Source organism: Primulina eburnea, chromosome 18 (assembly GCF_022965805.1).
Source record: "Primulina eburnea isolate SZY01 chromosome 18, ASM2296580v1, whole genome shotgun sequence".
Lineage (NCBI taxonomy): Eukaryota > Viridiplantae > Streptophyta > Magnoliopsida > Lamiales > Gesneriaceae > Primulina > Primulina eburnea.
Genome location: NC_133118.1, coordinates 31,642,306 through 31,663,275, shown reverse-complemented (window position 1 = coordinate 31,663,275; position 20,970 = coordinate 31,642,306). Strand labels below are relative to the sequence as shown.

General features: G+C 38.0%; 2 protein-coding genes across 4 annotated transcripts; both read right to left on the bottom strand.

Annotated features, from left to right (window-relative positions):
• Positions 1-10,513: 10,513 nt before the first annotated feature.
• Positions 10,514-15,279, bottom strand: LOC140819536 (ribulose bisphosphate carboxylase/oxygenase activase, chloroplastic). 2 transcript variants are annotated; one of them, XM_073179672.1, is made up of 11 exons: positions 14,902-15,278; positions 14,496-14,591; positions 14,242-14,304; positions 13,799-13,912; positions 13,639-13,700; positions 13,391-13,445; positions 13,016-13,217; positions 12,633-12,739; positions 11,993-12,048; positions 11,359-11,451; positions 10,514-10,756 (listed from the first exon to the last, which is right to left on the bottom strand). In XM_073179672.1, the coding sequence occupies exons 1-11, from the start codon at positions 15,227-15,229 to the stop codon at positions 10,646-10,648; spliced, it is 1,287 nt and encodes a 428-aa protein (XP_073035773.1). In that variant the 5' UTR covers positions 15,230-15,278; the 3' UTR covers positions 10,514-10,645. The 2 variants fall into 2 exon arrangements, 1 of the variants encoding a protein (XP_073035773.1); XR_012115231.1 differs by lacking the exon at positions 10,514-10,756 and having other exon boundaries at positions 11,359-11,785; positions 11,901-12,048; positions 14,902-15,279.
• A 1,757-nt stretch (positions 15,280-17,036) lies between these two features.
• LOC140819951 (uncharacterized) lies at positions 17,037-20,970 on the bottom strand. Of its 2 annotated transcripts, none has more exons than XM_073180229.1 (6): positions 20,859-20,970; positions 20,390-20,500; positions 19,931-20,090; positions 18,333-18,855; positions 17,941-18,131; positions 17,037-17,633 (listed from the first exon to the last, which is right to left on the bottom strand). In XM_073180229.1, exons 2-6 carry the CDS (start codon positions 20,484-20,486, stop codon positions 17,522-17,524), a joined length of 1,083 nt encoding a protein of 360 aa, XP_073036330.1. In that variant the 5' UTR covers positions 20,487-20,500; positions 20,859-20,970; the 3' UTR covers positions 17,037-17,521. The 2 variants fall into 2 exon arrangements, with proteins under 2 accessions (XP_073036330.1, XP_073036331.1); XM_073180230.1 differs by having other exon boundaries at positions 19,931-20,046.

Below are 20,970 nucleotides of genomic sequence, written 5' to 3'. Positions count from 1 at the left end.
ACTTTTCATGAGTTGAATAACGTAAGAAATTCTTCTCACAAAAAAACTCCGTAGACGGTTTTATAACAATTTTTTTAATGCGTCATACACCAAATAATGCATCTTTTGTGTACTTATACAATTTTTTTTCCAATTTTATTTATTTTTATTTTGGAACAAAATATTCATATATTAATGCATCTTTAAATTTAATTTTTTTTTTAAGAAAGAAGTCATTGTGAGAATATTTTGGGAAATAATTAATTTTATGCAATAGATTTGGTTTTAGTCTATAGTCGGTGTTGTGTGTCGGCAGGTCCATGTGGTCCACCTGAGTCCACTTAAAAAAGAAGTAGGAAGAAATCAGGGTTAGTGTCGTCTTTCCACCACATTCATTTGAATGAAAAATATATTTATCGATAAAATAATGTTAATATATTTTAACAACTAATCAAAATAATTATATAAATTATTTGTAATTTCATATTTCTGAATCAATCCGTAATAATTCTAATTTTTGGGAGCATAAAAATATATTTGGCAAATGAATCCGTCGTTAATTTGATTTGTGACGGTTTTAGCGACGGATTAAGTAGAATTTTTTTTGTAGTGATGTATGAGACGTAAATGAAAAATACATTATAGTATGAATTAGTTGTATATCAATTACAATTAAACAATATTAATTAGTTTGATTATACATTTAAAGTGTTATAATTATAATAAAGTAATTAGTAGATACACAAATACAATTTTCTAATATTTTCATCTATTACTATTATTAAGATAAATATAATGGTTTCACATATCTAAAAAATGTTATAATAAAATTTAAATAGATGGATAAGATAGTTTACATCTTGTTCGTTCAACATTGTGTTGTAAGATGGATTTCCACTCAACTTATTAAAAATAATACTTTTTATTTCAAATTATTTTTTCCTTTTATATATGGATCGAGTCGACTCGTCTCACGGATATAGATCAATCGCGAATATAGATTCGTGAAGTCGTCTTACAAAAAACATACTCAGTAAATAATGATCAAGATATTAGATCATTTAATTTTTCCCAAAAAAAGCCACTTCTTTCAAGACTGGCCTAAGAAATCCAAGCAAAAACACAAAAACAAATCATTTCTCCATTTTGAGGAAAAATTTAAGAATTTGACACAAAAATAACATCATATTGTTTATATTTAAATTTTAAGGTGGAAAAATATATTTAATAATTTTTTATAATTTTAAGATATTATTTATTTTGTTGTTGAGTAGTATCATATAATTATATATTGTTTTCAGAATAAGTGGAAAAAATGATTATGTACCTAATAAATTTTAACCACACTTATAAATTTTAGTAATATCTCATAATAAAATATTTATAGGTCTCACTTTCACTTTATGAGACATATAACTTATTTGTGTCATCTATTAAAAAAATATTATTTTTTATGTTAAGAGTATTACTTTTTATTGTGAATATCAGTAAGGTTGATCCGTCTCACAGACATATTTTTAATTAATATAATGTCTTAACTCATATGTTTGATTACAACAAGTTATCAGACAAGTTGATCCATCGGCTATGGATCAGACATATTACATCTAATTAACATTAATAAATCTCAAGAAAGACATGTTCCTATCAGAGGATTCGATTTTGAGTATGAATGAAAAATCGACAAATACTAAAAGGTTAAAAAATTTCAAATCAGTCGATCCAATTCAGAAATCATCCGAAGAAGTTGGTTGAATTTGGATTAAAGATTTAAAATTCAATTATATCATGTCAGGAAAAAACAATCCCTTTATATTTATATAATAATCAAAAATTCCATTTGCCATATTAACGATGGTTCAAGACCATCTTATCATAATTCATAAGTAACAACAATTGTGTAACTTATAAGTGTACATCGACATCAAAGTTTCTCGAGTTCAAGATCAATTTTAATTGAAACACATTTCCAATTTTTTTTAAATTTATATGTATGCTAGGATCAGATTAGAGTTTTGAGAATGTGAATAAACATTTTTAAAATAAAATTTTCGACTCTTTGAATCGTCTTAAGAGATATTTGTGAACGACTTGTTTTGTTGGACTACTGAAAAATAGATATGTGCATAAATGATTCGGTTTGACCAGTGATAAACTATATAAAGTGGTTTGACAGTTTAACAAGAAACATCTTGAAATGTGATTTGTAATAATGTAAATTGAGTAGTGAAATAACACAAGAATTCTTCTTAATATTTGGAGGTAACACTCCTACGTCACTTCTTCTTCCACTTAGAAGGTTATACTAAAGACTTGGTTTTAAAACATCCTGTAACAATTCACTTCAGCTAAGATTTATCACTGACTAAATTGAAAATCTTAGTAATCACTTTACAATCTGTATGTTCAAGAATCCTCGGTTTGCCAGAAAAATCAATACAAAAACCCAACGGTTAGGCTTGATGGCTTGAGGTGTTGATGTAGCATATTATGATCTTAATGATATGACAAACTGATAAAAGTGTGTAGTGACCCGTTCCAGAATCACCTACTAATCGAGAACTAAGCATGCGATTAACTTAATTAAAAACAATCAGAAATAAAGGCGGAAAACTGTCACCAAAAGATAGTTATACAACCCAATCGAAAATCCAGGACAACTCAACTAAAATGAAATATACGGTACAACCATATCGAACCGAAGAACTAAACCAACCAGCTACTCAACGTCCTCCTCCTCCTCCTCCTGAGTTGTCCAACCTGAGGCCTGCCCCGTGGGAATGGGGTGTCCAAGATAAACAAAACCGAGGACGTGAGCGATAAGAACGCCCAGTACAAAAGCATGAGTATACAAACCTATATGAAATGCACATGCTATGATATGATACCAGGGTAGTCAAGAAACAGGAGTAACAAAGGATCTCAATATGCTCAGTCTAGAGGCGCCAAGTGGATAGTGCCGCGCGGTACTCCTCTGGGTCACTGCATCCACTACAAGAACAGACGTGGACCTAAAATGTCCCGGATCACCGAAGCCCTCCGGACCCGTCGGCCACCGTGTACTCTCGGTGTCCATGCGTCCACAACACAAGACAGGGCTGAGCGGCCCCACAAGATATAGCTTATCTCGAAAGAGATACAGCTCAACAGTAAAGGCTATCTCGAAGGAGATACGGCTCAACATGAAATGCAACATGCATCATAAAACGTGACATAATAGCATGCATCATATGACATATATCAATGCACCACATAATCATGCAACACATATAAGGATGTATACTCGACCAGGATATCTCGGATAGTACTTTCGTACCTCTATCACAGCAAGCCTAGCCTTACGCAACACCGCTAATCAGGTCTAGAACAAGCCTACGCATCAAAAGCATACCCAATGAACAATACTACCATGCTAGACTAGCAAAACCAGTACTACCAAAGGTTTAGGGTTTACCTTCGTCCGTCGACAGCCCTTTGATGTCGATTGCCTCGTAACTCAGGCGTCGCTACGCTACCAATCCTGGCAGCTCTTGGCTATCGTTCGACCGACAACTAACCCTAGAAACCTTCCAAACTTCTCAAATATGAGACACAACTCAAGAATTTGCAATGCCAAATGAGGAAATCCGAGCACTATTTATAGGCTATGTTCGGATCCATCGAACCCACTTCGGAATGTCCGAACTCCTACGTGTCCATCGGCTCTTGACACCTCATGATCGGATCCACCGAACCTAAACTTCGGATCATCCGAACTTGCATGTAAACTGACGTGTCGATCAACTCTTGACACCTCATGATCGGATCCACCGAACCCACTTCGGATCGTCCGAACTCTTCGGTGCTACCGAACCATCTTCGGTCCGTCCGATCATGACAACGGTCAAAATTACACATTAAACCTTCTTAATCACCATTAATCCGTTAATTACCCAATTTGGAATTCGGGCTACTACATTCTCCCCCCCTTAAAAGATTTCGTCCTCGAAATCAAGCTTAGAGGATGAACAAAACGAAATAACAACATCGTTATTACATCTCAATGGTTGTTGAATACAACTGATATTTCGATTACAACAGAAAAACACACACACCTCCATATTACAACCATAGTACAACTCAAAAGAGCTCTGGATGCTCCGAACGCATACGACTTTCTAACTCCCAAGTGGCTTCTTCAGTGCCTCTGCGCTGCCACTGAACTAAGACAAGAGGAATGATCTTATTCCGCAATACCTTGTCTTTGCGATCGAGAATCCGCACTGGTCGTTCCACGTAAGACAAATCCGAATTTAGTTGAACTTCAGAGGGATGCAAGATGTGAGACTCATCTGCTACGTATCGTCTCAACAAAGATACGTGGAATACATCATGAATACTTGATAGGTATGGCGGCAATGCAAGTCTGTAAGCCAAATCTCCCACGCTTTCCAATATTTCAAATGGACCAATAAATCTCGGAGACAGCTTACCCTTGAGACCAAATCTCAAAATCCTGCGAAAAGGTGAAACTCGGAGAAACACTTTCTCACCTGGCTGAAAATAAAGAAGTCGCCGCTTGGTGTTCGCATAACTAGCCTGTCGATCCTGAGCGATCTTAATCCGTTTCTTGATTATTGCAACCTTATCAATAGCCTGCTGGACTAACTCCGGTCCCTCAACATGTCGTTCCCCAACTTCATCCCAAAATAATGGAGTACGACAACGTCGCCCATACAACGCCTCAAATGGTGCCATACCAATACTACGATGATAGCTGTTGTTGTACGCGAACTCAATCAAAGGCAAATGATCCTGCCAAGCGGTTCCGAAATCCATAACACAAGCTCGCATCATATCCTCAAGTGTACGGATAGTCCTCTCTGTCTGACCGTCGGTCTCTGGATGATAAGCTGTACTTAAACTTAGGGACGTACCCAATACCGCCTGGAAACTACCCCAAAATCGTGAGGTAAAACGAGGATCTCTGTCACTGACAATACTAACTGGCACCCCATGCAAACGTACAATCTCTTGAATGTACAATCGAGCCATACGATCGAAAGTGAAATCACGGTTATATGGCAGAAAATGAGCAGACTTGGTGAGTCGATCCACCACTACCCAAATAGCATCACTATTCCTCGAAGACAATGGTAAGTGAGTAATGAAGTCCATCGCGATATGCTCCCACTTCCATTCGGGAATAGGTAAGTTCAACAATAATCCTCCCGGTCGACGGTGCTCTGCCTTAACCTGCTGACAAACAAGACACTTGGAAACAAACTGATAAACGCTGCGCTTCATCCCTTTCCACCAAAATCGTGTCCTCAAATCTTTATACATCTTGTTGCTTCCTGGATGGACACTCAACTTGCTTCGATGAGCCTGAGCCAAGATCTCTTCCCTCAAAGTATCATCCTCTGGTACCACAACCCGATTAGACAAACACAGAAGACCATTAGACTGATAATGGAAATTGCTATCTCCACTAGCCAACCGAGCTAATCTCTGAGTCTTGAGATCAGACATCTGAGCATCTCGAATCCGAGCGAACAAAGCTGGCTCAGATAAAATGGTAGCAACACGAATGCTCTCCATACCTTTCCGATGTTTGAAATTAAATCCCAATGAACAACAATCCTGGATAGTACTAATCATAGCACTGGTCTGAAGTGCAGAGGCTCTCACCTTGCGACTAAGAGCATCGGCTGTGAGATTCGCAGAACCTGGATGGTACTTGATCTCGCAGTCATAATCTTTAAGTAGATCCATCCAACGACGTTGTCTCATGTTCAACTCAGCCTGAGTGAACAGATACTTCAGACTCTTATGATCAGTAAAAATTTCAAACTTAACCCCGTACAAGTAATGACGCCAGATTTTTAGCGCAAACACAATAGCAGCTAATTCTAGATCATGAATAGGGTACTTCTCCTCGTGAGGTTTTAACTGTCTGGATGCGTAAGCGATCACATGATCATTCTGCGTCAACACACACCCTAAGCCTTGAAAAGAGGCATCGGTGTAAACACTGAAACCATCAGATCCTGACGGTAACGCCAAAACAGGTGCAGAAGTCAGAAGTCGACGAAGCTCTCTGAAACTATCTTCGCACTCAGATGACCACTCAAATGGAACATCCTTCCGAGTAAGCTGCGACAATGGTCTAGCTACCTGAGAGAAATTCACGATGAAGCGACGATAATACCCTGCCAGACCTAGAAAACTACGGATCTCAGCCACCGTCGTAGGACGTGACCAATTCAGCACTGCCTCAATCTTGCTGGGATCCACAGAAATTCCTTCCTTGGAAATCACATGACCAAGGAATACTACACGATCAATCCAGAACTCGCACTTACTCAGCTTAGCATACAATTGCTTCTCGCGAAGAATCTGCAACACAATCCTCAAGTGCTGGATATGCTCTTCCACACTGTGAGAATAAATCAAGATATCGTCGATGAAAACCACAACAAACTGATCTAGAAAATCCCGAAAGACTCGATTCATCAAATCCATGAACACTGCTGGCGCATTCGTCAATCCAAATGGCATAACTAGAAACTCGTAATGCCCATATCGAGTACGAAATGCAGTCTTGGAAATATCATCATCTCTAACTCTCATCTGATGATAACCCGATCGCAAGTCAATCTTGGAGTAAACAGAGGTACCCTGGAGCTGATCGAACAAATCGTCAATACGAGGTAATGGATACTTGTTTTTGATCGTCACACGATTCAGCTGGCGATAATCAATGCACAATCGCATAGATCCATCTTTCTTCTTGACAAACAATACTGGAGCTCCCCAAGGTGAAACACTCGGGCGAATATAACCTTTATCAAGAAGATCCTGCAATTGCTGCTTCAATTCTCTCATCTCTGACGGAGCAAGACGATAGGGGGCACGAGAAATCGGTGCAGTCCCTGGCATTAACTCAATGCCAAATTCCACCTCTCTAACCGGAGGAAAACCAGGAATCTCATCTGGGAAAACATCAGGAAATTCACAAATCACTGGAATATCCTCTATACCAACACTACCTGTGGATGAATCAATCGCATAGATGAGGTAGCCTTCCCCGCCCGACTCTAAAGCACGACAGGCTTTCAGAGCAGATACTACTGGCATTGGAGGTCGCGCTCCCTCACCATAGAAAAACCAACTAGAGCTCTCAGTCGTACGAAACTGAACAAGCTTCTGGTAACAATCCACGGTAGCTCGGTAGGTAGTCAATAGGTCTATACCTAGAATACAATCAAAATCTTCCATCTCCAGGATCATAAGATTCGCAATCAATTCGTTACCCTCAAAATCTAAGGGACAACCCATCACTAGACGCTTAGCTAACACCGAATGACCCATCGGGGTAGAAACGGAAAGAATGACGTCTAGAGAAACATACGGTAACTTATGACGCTTAACAAATCGTGCAGAGATGAATGAATGTGATGCTCCGGTGTCAATAAGAACAAAAGCAGGAATACCGCATAAACGAAAAGTACCTGCTATGACTCTCTCCGTTTCATCTGCAGCCTGATCCTGGTTCAGCGCAAAAACCTGACCTTGGGCACGAGGTCGAAGATTTGAACTACCCACTGCCTGACCCTGCCTCCTCTGCTGAACAGTCGTCTGAGATCCGGAACCAGATCCTGCTCCACCTCGCAACTGAGGATAATTTTTCTTGAGATGACCCATCTCTCCGCACTGAAAACAAGCTCCCGCGGCTGATCGGCATTGCTCCGATGGATGGTTCTTCCCACAATGCACACAAGAAACCTTCTTCTTACCAAAGCGGAAAACACCGCTAGACCGTGATCCAGATCCAGAAGAAGAAGAACCTGACTTCTTGAAAGACTGAGATCGAGGGCTCAAAGTACTCGGAGGTCTAGAAGAAAGAATAGCCCTACCACGCTGGAGACTGATCTCTGCCTGGCGACACCGGTTCACTAACCCATCATAAGAAGTAGGATTATCACAGACAGTGACTCGATCAAAAATCTCCTGGTTAAGACCCTGGAGGAAATGGTCATACTTGGCCTCAGAACTGCCACTGATATGAGGAGCAAATGGTAACAACTCGAAGAACTTCTGCTGATATTCATCAACAGACATACTACCCTGCTTAAGATTCAGGAGCTCAATCGTCTTTGCCTGGCGAAGGGCTGGAGGAAAATACAGCTGCATGAAAGCTGCACGGAAATCGGCCCAAGTCACCCTACCCTGGGACTGGACTATCGGCGCAGAAGTCGATCGCCACCACTTGCGCGCACGGCCCTCGAGAAGAAAACCAAGGGTCTCCATCTGCTGCTCCTCGGTGCACTGGAATGCACGGAAACAACTCTCCATGCGCTCTAACCAATCCTCAGCATCATCGGGAGTCTCACCGCCGACTAAAGGCTTAGGCCCCATCTGAATGAAACGGTGCAAATCAAAACGCCTAGGACCATCCCGACGATGACGATGTTCACGATGACGCCTACGATCGTCCTGGTCACCCCAACGACCTACACTTCCCTGACTACTCTCATCACCAAAGTGGTCAGCCATCGCTACAAGATAGAATGGGGAAAATGGTAAAATGGTCAACGAAAATCCCAAAACAGAAATCTATATCCCAAAATCGTAAGCATGCTCTGATACCATAAATGTAGTGACCCGTTCCAGAATCACCTACTAATCGAGAACTAAGCATGCGATTAACTTAATTAAAAACAATCAGAAATAAAGGCGGAAAACTGTCACCAAAAGATAGTTATACAACCCAATCGAAAATCCAGGACAACTCAACTAAAATGAAATATACGGTACAACCATATCGAACCGAAGAACTAAACCAACCAGCTACTCAACGTCCTCCTCCTCCTCCTCCTGAGCTGTCCAACCTGAGGCCTGCCCCGTGGGAATGGGGTGTCCAAGATAAACAAAACCGAGGACGTGAGCGATAAGAACGCCCAGTACAAAAGCATGAGTATACAAACCTATATGAAATGCACATGCTATGATATGATACCAGGGTAGTCAAGAAACAGGAGTAAAAAAGGATCTCAATATGCTCAGTCTAGAGGCGCCAAGTGGATAGTGCCGCGCGGTACTCCTCTGGGTCACTGCATCCACTACAAGAACAGACGTGGACCTAAAATATCCCGGATCACCGAAGCCCTCCGGACCCGTCGGCCACTGTGTACTCTCGGTGTCCATGCGTCCACAACACAAGACAGGGCTGAGCGGCCCCACAAGATATAGCTTATCTCGAAAGAGATACAGCTCAACAGTAAAGGCTATCTCGAAGGAGATACGGCTCAACATGAAATGCTACATGCATCATAAAACGTGACATAATAGCATGCATCATATGACATATATCAATGCACCACATAATCATGCAACACATATAAGGATGTATACTCGACCAGGATATCTCGGATAGTACTTTCGTACCTCTATCACAGCAAGCCTAGCCTTACGCAACACCGCTAATCAGGTCTAGAACAAGCCTACGCATCAAAAGCATACCCAATGAACAATACTACCATGCTAGACTAGCAAAACCAGTACTACCAAAGGTTTAGGGTTTACCTTCGTCCGTCGACAGCCCTTTGATGTCGATTGCCTCGTAACTCAGGCGTCGCTACGCTACCAATCCTGGCAGCTCTTGGCTATCGTTCGACCGACAACTAACCCTAGAAACCTTCCAAACTTCTCAAATATGAGACACAACTCAAGAATTTGCAATGCCAAATGAGAAAATCCGAGCACTATTTATAGGCTATGTTCGGATCCACCGAACCCACTTCGGAACGTCCGAACTCCTACGTGTCCATCGGCTCTTGACACCTCATGATCGGATCCACCGAACCTAAACTTCGGATCATCCGAACTTGCATGTAAACTGACGTGTCGATCAACTCTTGACACCTCATGATCGGATCCACCGAACCCACTTCGGATCGTCCGAACTCTTCGGTGCTACCGAACCATCTTCGGTCCGTCCGATCATGACCACGGTCAAAATTACACATTAAACCTTCTTAATCACCATTAATCCGTTAATTACCCAATTTGGAATTCGGGCTACTACAAAGTGTGTCAAGCGACCAGCTTGAGAGTGCTTGAAATTCTTAGAGAATATGTAAGTAAGGTTGAGAAAAATTGGTTGAACTAGTTGTTTAGGCAATTCTGTCTTTGTTTCTTTTCTTTGAAAGCTGTATATTTATAGTTGAAAAACTCCAATGGTCAGATTTGTTTTTCAATGTTATCACTCGACAGAATGGTCATATCGCTTTCAGTCGTCGTATGTATCAGTAAATATTTATTTAATGTTCTTTGTGCTTTTGCAACTTTAAGCTCTTGTTTTTCATAAAGCTGAGACACCATGTTCGAAATAGTTGACTTTCTGTCATGCGAGAATTGATAGGATATTGTATAAGCATTCTAGATAAGGCAGACTTGAATGACTTGACTTTCATTACTATTTTGAAATAACACAGTGCTGATGGATTTTCAACGATTTGAACACATGTACTGTCGGTCAGTTTGATGTGTATTTATCAGGTACAAATGAATGAGAAATAAATTTGACTATATCCTCGTGATCTTTCGTTTTCGTGAAGTTTTGAAAATATACAACGAAGTATTCAAATAGGTTGCAGTAGAAATGTGGTTTCATCAAACATGTTTACTGATCATCCATGTTCTTCATGTATTCCTTGGAAAGCTTGTTTCCCAATATCAGCTTTTGTTCTCTTACAAGATCGTTCCCTGATTCGAGTAAAGCCTCGACAGTTTGCTGCACAAGAGTTACATGTAACAAATGGAATTAGGACATTAATGGGTCGCAGAACAAAACAAGAGATACCCAAAACTTAGAAGACTAACAACATATGCTTGTGGTAACAGCATTTTTTACAGTTGTGATTCTGAATTTTCTAAAACATTTCTTGCTAGTAAAAAAAAAGGGTCTTTTGCTTTCCCCGGTCTCCTCAGGACTAACAGCAGAATCTGAAAGCTTCCATCTATTTTCTTGACGAGAAGTTAAGTTTTAGAATCCATTTCGAACAATAGACGTGAAACGTGCTACTGCGTATGGTAAAAAGCCTCCACTTCTTTTCCAAATTCCTTCTGGACACTTGAATCTCATATAACTTTTTAGCCAGTTTTTGTTCTACAAAAGGAACCGTTGACCTGTCTCAGTTTAGCTTAATAATGTGCACAAGGCCTTGATTTGAGTTTTCAGTCTTTATCTGTTAATTCCAAAAGTTTTGCATCTCACTAAAAAATGTATATGGGTTTCGCCTTACACGAAGTTCATGTCCATATGTATGTAAAAACAAATCAAACAAGCAGATTATCATTGTAAATTTGTAATAATCAGATTCAGAGTTAAGTTACCTTTGGAGCAGTGAAGACTGGAAGTTTTCCTTCCTTTTTCTGCCTGAGCAGTCTCTTACCAAGATTTCCTGAACCTCCAGCCTCGTTTACCCACTGCGAAAATAGGAGGAAAAATAAACAAGACGCGAAGTTAACAGACATACAAGCAGGATGGTATTGTTTCAGGATGTGGAATTATGCATGAACAAGACGCGAAGGACAAAGTTACTGCATTTACATGTTTCAAGTTTAAATATGGAAGATACTTTTTTATGTGTTTCTATATTTTCAGTATGCATGGATAACAAGGCTCACAAAGAACAGGTGATTTGGAAATATTTAAACATCAGTGTAGAAATCTAAAATGGCAGCAAAGAATTATTTTGTTCAAGTAAATATGTAACCCATGACGACAGGAGAATGCACAGAATATTGCTACCTTAATCAACTGTGTCACGCTATGTTTTCAATGACAAATTGCATTTGACGTATTTCCTTAAAATTTTCAGCCTTGCTGTTGAAGGTAAAATATTGGTTCTATAATCGAAACTCGTAAAACTCACCAGGAAAATCTGTTTAAGTCAGGTAAATGGGAAGAAAAGTAAAAGAATTTGACACACACAAGTCCAAGGACCTATCTGAAATTCACCGATACCTCTAGGATTGAGCGGTCATATGTTCTTGACCGTAAAGCACCATAAAAGTCCAATGCTGCACATACGAATAAACAGAAAATGAGATAGAAAGGCGAAACTTCATGCCGATATAGGCTTTGGTTTAAGTTCTTCTTTATTTTTCTCTCCTTTCAAGTTTAATCATTTAGTTTCAAACAACAACAACGAAGTACAACACAGGTAGAGTTCTATGCCAGTCCTTGTAAGTCAGGATCGTTGTTTAGATCTTTTTCTTATGGTCTATCCGAGTTCCAAATATATAGAATCCAATCTAATTATCTGAATAAGGATAAGTCGCGATTTTCTGAACATGTTATTGGCTCCACAAAACTCACCACCAAAATCTATGTCATAGCTACAATGATCAGCATTGAGTTCATGTCAGAGTAACTGCATATGCAACCATAACAATTTAATATGAAAAAATGTCATCCTGAATTTCAAAAACAGTTCCTGCACATTTTAAAACAACCACATAGGGTAGATATGCTTTCAAGATGCCGAATACATAAGCAGCAGTTCATGTCAAATTAATCTTGCAAAATTATGGTAAAAACCAAAAACAGTAGAAAACAAGAAGATCTTCTCTTCAACAACATATGAATACAACCATGGAGGTACCTTGATTCGGAAATTCTTCCACTATGCTGATAACCTCATCCTTTGTGATACCATCTTTCTGATACATTCTGTAAACGATATTCACAATATCTTCTTGTGTGGGCTGCCTGAATCGGAGAATGTGAGTTTTAGAGTTGACATCAAGTAAAATTGCTCTGGATCGGTCATGTCATAACAAGTACAAAAGTGGATGTTTTTTGCAAGATGCAACATGTGGGAAGACAGAAATATCTTTTCTTGATCGCAATCCAGCAAATATCATGCGTACAAAAATCATTAAAATCAGCATCTATGTACATAATAAATGGTTTTTAATCATCATATGTGTCATTGGTAAGAATAAATTGTTAGGCACAAACAAAATCATTAATATAAGAGGGTACCAGTAGAACTTATCCATCCTTCCATCACGAATCAACGGAGCATAAATAGTTGTAAGGTCATTTCCAGTAACAATAATTGGAATCCTCTGTGTAATATCCGACTCTCTCCACTCTTGCCCTATACTTACTCTTGTAGGATTATCTGATATATTCATGAGAGTCCCAACTACAATTTGGTTATTGACGGTAGCTTGAGTGTTACCTAGGCGAGGAAACGATAAAATAACATTCAGGAACATAATTTAATGAATTTTCATGATTCATTTACAGCAGAGTGTGATATACATGAAGTAATATTCTAAGAGGTAATCAAAAGAGCTGAGCTCGAAAGCCTTCACAGCCTTTACAGGTTTCAAGTTTAAAACAACTTCTTACCAAATCTTCCAAGTCCGGCATCAATATCATTGATCAGTAAACAGCTCATTTTTCCCTGTACCATTAAAACTAAACTGGACTCACTTTCATATGACTGTAAGCATAAGCAACAAAGAGAAAGATATAATTTAACGAAGGGAACCGGGTGGTTGGTTACTATAAAGTGCCCAGAAGTCCGAAAACTTAGATATATTAGATGTTGAGTAAGCTAGAAATTGGAAACAGTACTAAAGATCAAAGTATCTAACTTGGTTCTGAACCACTTTAGAAGCAGTTCTGTAACGTTCACGTATCAATCTTCCAGGTTCTCCTATAGAAAGACACAAGAAAGCCAAAATAAGCACCAAATATCAAAACATAGAAAGCAAGTAAGTTCAACTAATAAATCATTGTCAAATGACAGCTTACCTGCTCTTTCTGATTCTAATTCTCCAGCTGACATAATAACGGGCTCAATCCCCATCGCCCGAAAAATAAGTTCGGTTTGGAAAGTTTTACCTTGCCCTTTTCCTCCCCATACTCCTGCAAAACAGTAAGTGAACAACATTATTGTCAGATAATTACGGTTATATTTCTGCAGAAACTAATTAGTCATCCAACTGAGAGTTAGCAATGGTGGGACAAACAATAAAAATTACCAAGGGGGATGGTAGTAATCAAAGCTTAGATAATCTTTAAATCAAATGAACCCACAGAGAAATTGTGTTAAATTCAACTCAACAGCAAGAAAATGACAGTCAAGAGAAATGAATAGAACAATATCCAGCATTGTGCAAATTACTCTGATAGATCCGACTTAGTTGGTTATATCAGATTTTCTGTAACTAATTGGGGTATGAATAAATTATTACCCAAAATTAGTGGAACTTTGGTATTGATAAGATGAGAAATGTAGTTCTTCACAATGTGGCACACTGCAATTCCAATAATATCATTAGCAACCACATTTCCTTTGAAATGAAGTCAGTATCTTTGTGTAGATTGAAAACCCCTTACCAACTTTATCCTGTCACATAAAAATATAAAACACGAAAATGAAAATCAGACAACCAAAATCCATGTCTATGACAGAATAACAGAGAAGAACAAAATCAGCCATCAACACAAAACCGTACCAAGAATACCGGCGCGATGTAGTAGTCCCCTTGAAGGTACTCAAAGGACCTTGTCACCTTTTGCCGGTAATCAAACACAATATCCGCTGGAGGATAAACACACAAATCAAATTCCGACACAACTTGGAAAAACTTTCATACATAAACTTTAGTCCTCAGTAAATTCTACGAAAAATATTTAACTACATTTGATGTCATTTCTTTGACTCTTATGGCTGGAGTCGAAAAGGGTGGACTTAGAGAAGCAAGCATGACCGCGAGGCGAAGACAGAACAATTGCAAAACTTTTCAGTACACTTTTCATAATTTCTTGTGAGCTAAAAATCTTCTATGAATCCATTCAATTCTAAACTAGACACAGTAATCAACATCTTGAAATAAACATGTAGCCATTACAGTCTTTTCCGAGGAAATTTCCGGTGAATAGATCATCAATAACGCCAACTCTAGCTCCAACAGCAATATTCATGTTATCGGCCTCTGCACCAAGCCTGAACAAGTAATCTTTGCCCTCAGAATCCTTAGCTTCCCACGAAGACTGTTCAGATAGCTTGCTTTTGAGCTTGTTAGCTGCATTTGAATCTATACTTTCATTTCCATCACCTTGGCTGCAGCGTATCGTGAAGGGATTCGAGTGGCTTCTGCTGGAGAATTGGAAATCAAAGGGACCGCTGAAGCAGCGGGATTTGGAGAGGGAAGGAGGAATTCGGAAGCAGATAGCCATAGAATTCACATACCAATGATCTCGTTATGTGTGGTGATCATGTATTTGGCGCCACATATAATATCGAGGAATTATTTTTTAAAATATATTAATCATAATTCAGAAATCTAACATGTCTATAGTAAATTATTTTGTTTATATTTTATTATCAAAAATGCCACACACAATTGAACGGCTTAGAACTTATATGGTCAAATTTCATTCTTGTTTTTGTTTTTTATTATTATATTATTTTAGTTTTTCTTCGTCTGATTTTTTAAATGTTGATGTTATCAATAATTTAAAGAAGATTAATACAGCATGATATATTGCAGTAAGGAACCATGCATATAAAATCAAGAAATCCAGACTATACCAACAAAAAAACAGAGAGAAAATTCTTAGAGGGTTGTCATCAGCAACAAACATGATTCGGCCGAGTCCATGTTCCTCCACATGCATACCAAAATTGAAATCCACACCTGCTTCAGAAATTAAAGGTTAGTGAAATAAACCTGGTATCATCCGGTGAGATCTGGGTACGAGATCCGAGTCAGTCTGAGGGTACTCGGGTTATCTTTAGTCTAGGTTTTGGGTAGTCAGGAAGTCAGGGAAGCAGCCAAGCTTGCAGCTAGAGCTCGGGGAGTATATTTAGTCGACAATGTACCTACATTACAGGTCATCTACCTGAACATCCGGCTATAGGTGTCATCTCTTGGTTCACAGGTACGTGGTACCATCGCTTTGGCAAAAACTTGTGTGATACGATCTCATGGATCGTATTTGTGAGACGGATCTCTTATTTGAGTCACTCATAAAAAAATATTGCTTTTTATGCTAAGAGTATTACTTTTTGCTTTGAATATGAGTAGGGTTGACCCGTCTCACAGATTATGATCCGTGAGACGGTCTCACATGATACTCACTCAATTTATTTATAAAATGTATACGCGAGACAAAAGTTTGGATATTCTTTTTCCCTAAAGCTTTATTTTGTTTTCAAATTTGACCATTTTATAGATGTAATGTAATGGATGATTGGTAGAAATATTTATATATTGTTATATTTTCTAAAAATAAATGCAAATGTTAATATATTTACTTAGCTCTAATCAAGGCTCGGACGCTGATTACTCGTGGAAAATCGAGCTACTTTTTTACATAAACTAGGAATTACTCGTGCGATGCACGTAGGTGACTAATAATGAAAAATATAATAACGAGAATTAGATAATGTTTAAAGTCGTTTGAATAACATCATGTTATAAGTATTTATCAATCTAAATATATCGAAACACAATACATAAAAATACATCATGGTAATAAATCATATATATTCACTTATTTATATGAAATTTTTCAATCCGCGACATAATACAGCTCTCTTAAATGATAAATCAGCAAAAATATTTTTCATTCAAATATCATTCAAAGTGAATTAAACAATAAAAATAAATTAACAAAATAATGAATTTTACCCAAATCAAAACTAAAATTTACTTAAACAAAGTACACATAGACAAACGTCAAATAAAATTCTCTTAATTTACTAAATTATCGTAATAATGTTAAAATAAAATCATTAAACTTGTTATTAAGATAAATATCACTTTTGTTTTTGCTAATTTTAACATATTGCGAATTTTATTTAATTTCTATGTTTTTTTAGATACATATTATAGATAATTAGTTTTATATCAGAATCAATCATTTATAAATTAATATTGGTGATCAATAATTTAAGAAAAATAAAATTTTAACATAATACCACTCAAATAAATATATATAGTAAAAAACATATATAAATAAAATAATATGTAATACTCAGTTAAAATCAATTAACGCTTGCCTTCAATTTTAAGGGATGTTAAAGCATTCTCGGATTTACATTAACAAAATAGTGCAAAGGGACCTTGATATAAAGACACCTGCAAAAACATCAACATAACAAAAAAAAAACTTCGATTTCATTGCAGATGTCACGACCGTCTTTTTTAGAGTACTCAATAGCCTCAAACTGGAGGCGGGGTTTTCCCTCCTTCCCCGAACAAGTGACGAAATTCGGCTTTACATATCCTCGGCCTCGAACAATTGCTAAGCTAGCTGGGGGTATTTTTTTGAACAGTACTGGGTTTGTAGTTTGTAGACGGAAGCTATGGTTAACACCATAAGAGTCGGAGTGGATCACATGCCATGATTTCAACCCTTGTAGTCTATCAATGCTAGCAAGGACTGAACCAGTTTTACCAAACATCATGATCAAGAGCCACCGCAAAACCCAAATTTGTTTAAACACTCGTTTATCACGTGAAATCAAGATCTTCTCCACATGCCTAATATACCATTTGCAAAAGATTTCAGATTTTGCCACAATGATGAGTTGCTTTCCGGTTCTGCAGCTGGAGCTGGTACTTTGTGCGACTCCCTGTAGCAGAAATAAACATAAATGCTTTACTGGACGATATACAAGACATAGAAACCAACATGAACGAATTCTCCACAAATCCATACAACATAAGCCAGCAATATTGAGTTGATTCCGCACTCCCACAAACGGAGAGATCATCACAGCGCAAATACAATAGATCACAAAACATGCTCATGTGAACTTCAGGGCACAGGTATGACTATGACAGATATTCCAATAAAATTGTTGGCAGTTCGAAATGAAATAGCAGTTCTTTAATTCTTTAAAGAGATCATATCATACAGTCAAGGCGAGAAAATATTACCATTCTTGTATCTCTAGTATTCTAGATTTTTGCTTCTTATCATCGGGATTCAGCTCATCGTATTTCAGAAAATCTTGAGAAGCCATCTCTTTCAAGTTAGTCTCCGTACTCTCAAGATCACGATGCAAACTACCTTCACATTCTTCCATCAGGTGGTGAGATTGAGTTCCGCTATCTTTTGATTTATCACCCTAGCAAAATAAGAACCAAAAATAAAAAAAAATCAAAACTTACCACAAACAGCTTCATTTCATATCTTGAAGGAAAAAAAAGTCGATAAGCCTACGATCTATTCAAGATCGGAGTCATATTTGAGTTTAAACTTGCACAAGAATCAGACTTGGATCTCTGAGCATCACATTTAATTAACAGAACAACTAGAGGTTGTTTACCTCTACTGAAATTAAAGATTGTGACCCTTCTTCCGATTCAACATTCAGGGAACTGTCCTCAGGCGGCAGATTCAAGACTGATTCATCCACAGTTGCATAATTGCTGGAGAACTCTTCGGCTTCAGATAACGACTTCTCCTTGTCCACTTCCTTATCCACAAAAACTCTATTTCTCTTAACATCATAAAAAATTGTGGAATTTGATTCTGTTTGGCTGCCTGACGTATCGACGTCCATGGTTAATAATTCGCTTTCCTTATCTAGTTTTGCTGCTGATGGGGTGTCAAAACTATCTGCTTCCAATCTAGAGTCACTGCCTGGGATCAGTACATCTAAGGAAGGTTTAACAGAGTTGATGACTTCTTCCGGTTTCCTTGCTCGAGAGACCTCTTGCAAGCCAATGGTTAAAGATGAAGTATATTCCAGCTCCTGAAGGATCCTTCTTACAACATAGTAGCCACCACCAACATTTTTTTTCGCATCGGTTGCAGTTGGGAACTTCCCCGCGTTCATTGTTCTGTACCTGTAAATCAGACCAACATAATTGAAATTCTCACACTTTCACAAAGAAGTATAACTAATGAATTTAGTACAATATTACGTAGCAACAAAATATATTCACAAACTATTAATAATAATGTAAATCAAAATCTCATTAATAAATAATTCATGTAAATAAAACAAAAAAATCATCTTACTCACCAAACCCTATTTGTTTTCTCTGTGGTTGACGTAAAGGCTGAAGCACCAAAATTCATGTAAATCACATTATTTGTGAATTTAGGGAAATAAACACAGGTTTAAGGAGTTAATTGCAGCGCTTGAGTTTTTTACCATTGAGAAATATGGGGATGGGGCTTAGGGTTTTAGTCAATCATAAACATTGGGTTTTTTTATCACTGGAAGACCTGAAGCGCGCCTCACTATGCTTTAGATGTGGCTTGCACCCCATGAAAAGCGAGCGCTTAGGCAGATCTTTCAAGAGAGATGTGCCCATGCGACATTCTCCTACGAGCAGGGGCTGCACCCACACCTAGGCAAGCAGGAGCATGCCTTGCCTACTATACCAGCAATGCAACAATTACACCTAAGTTTATCTGGTCTATCACACTAGCATACACCCAGGATCAGCCTTAATACGCTTCAGTAACTCATTGGTTGTGGTACAATGGTAACCCGTCATTAAAGGCCATGCATCAAATTTTCACTCACTTGTATCATATCATATTATCATGAATCATGACACATGTAAAGAAAACAAAATAGAAATTTAATATTTAAAAACTGAGTAGAAGAAATAATCAAGTAGTTTGAGACTAATAAAAGTATACAGCCAGACCTACAAAAAAAAAGGAACTAACTATCCTAGAAATTAAGCTAAAAATGGAAAAAAATCATCTAGAAAAGGATAAATTCAATGAGGAAAACAAATCATAGGAGGCAAATCAGTCAAATCACTCCTTAATGGCAAATAGTCTAACAATTTTAAACCTAGAGTACACAAGCATAAAATGTGTGAGGACCAAACCGTAGAAATAATTTGGAGTGTAATAATTAATATCAAAACGTAAATCAGGGAAAACATGGAAATCACATACTTGTCCACATATTTTTCCACCATTGATTTGCGAACATCCTTTGAGACCCTTTTATTAGCCTTTTTCGTTTTTGATGCATCAGAAGGCACTGAAGGAGTAATTGATTTTCCCCGACACTGTACAATTGACTTGGGCCAAACATCAGACATCTCAAATGAAACTGTCATACATGACAGATATCAGCATTTTTACAAAGTTGAGAACCAACTAATTTCTAAGTTAAAGTTGCAAAGAATTTACATGCCATCTCCAAGTTAAAGAAATGAAGAGAAAAAGTAGATTGTAGTCCACAATCACAATTATCTGTAGCTTAAACAGCGTCCAATGTTTATACTTCCCATTTGAGCTCAAAAAATAATGATAATATATGACGGAATATGTAGAACATATTTTCATTTCATAAAATTGAAAATCAAATCCAAGTATATCAAACATCTGTAATCACAGAAGAAAATACACCTTTGTCAAGCCAAGTATTTGACGTATTGATAACCCCATGCCGTCCACACTGGCAAGAGAACTTGGCAGGTACAACAACGCTCCGACTGAGCCTCATCTAGCCTCCAATGACTACACAATCATTAACATTATAATTTTAATAATATACCCGTTAACAAGCAAACCCTTCAGAATCATTTTGAATAAATTAAAGGGCATTGATTAAAACGAATAATATTCCACAAAAATTTCTCCTTCAATAAATCCACCACCCTCAAAATAATGTGAATAAACAACAAGAAAACAAGTGGATCAACACCTGGCAGAAGAATCAAAGCTATCGAACAACCCCCACCACCCCCCCCCCCCCCCCCCCCAACCACCCCCAACCAAAATGACCAATCAAATAACACATCTGATCAATAAGCTGAAACGACGGTAAAAATGTAGAACAGAGGAATTCGTAATGCGTAATCTAGAGAAAACTTACCGAGACCTGGGCGTAGAAAAAATTTAACGGGCGAGGGTTTGCAGGTAGCCAGTAGTTGTTTTATGAGAGGAATGAAGAAACAAGGGGGAGACATCGGGGTTTAGAATAAATT

Excerpts from the sequence above, each read along its gene's own strand:
- LOC140819951 (XM_073180229.1), bottom strand. The coding sequence starts at position 20,486 with ATGAGGCTCAGTCGGAGCGTTGTTGTACCTGCCAAGTTCTCTTGCCAG. Across the intron at positions 18,856-19,930 it reads GTGGAAAAATATGTGGACAA|GTACAGAACAATGAACGCGG; the intron begins GTATGTGATTTC and ends TCTGATTTACAG. Across the intron at positions 18,132-18,332 it reads AATCTTTAATTTCAGTAGAG|GGTGATAAATCAAAAGATAG; the intron begins GTAAACAACCTC and ends TTATTTTGCTAG.
- LOC140819536 (XM_073179672.1), bottom strand. The coding sequence starts at position 15,229 with ATGGCTATCTGCTTCCGAATTCCTCCTTCCCTCTCCAAATCCCGCTGC. Across the intron at positions 13,701-13,798 it reads ATTAGAATCAGAAAGAGCAG|GAGAACCTGGAAGATTGATA; the intron begins GTAAGCTGTCAT and ends GTCTTTCTATAG. Across the intron at positions 10,757-11,358 it reads CAGTCTTCACTGCTCCAAAG|CAAACTGTCGAGGCTTTACT; the intron begins GTAACTTAACTC and ends ACTCTTGTGCAG.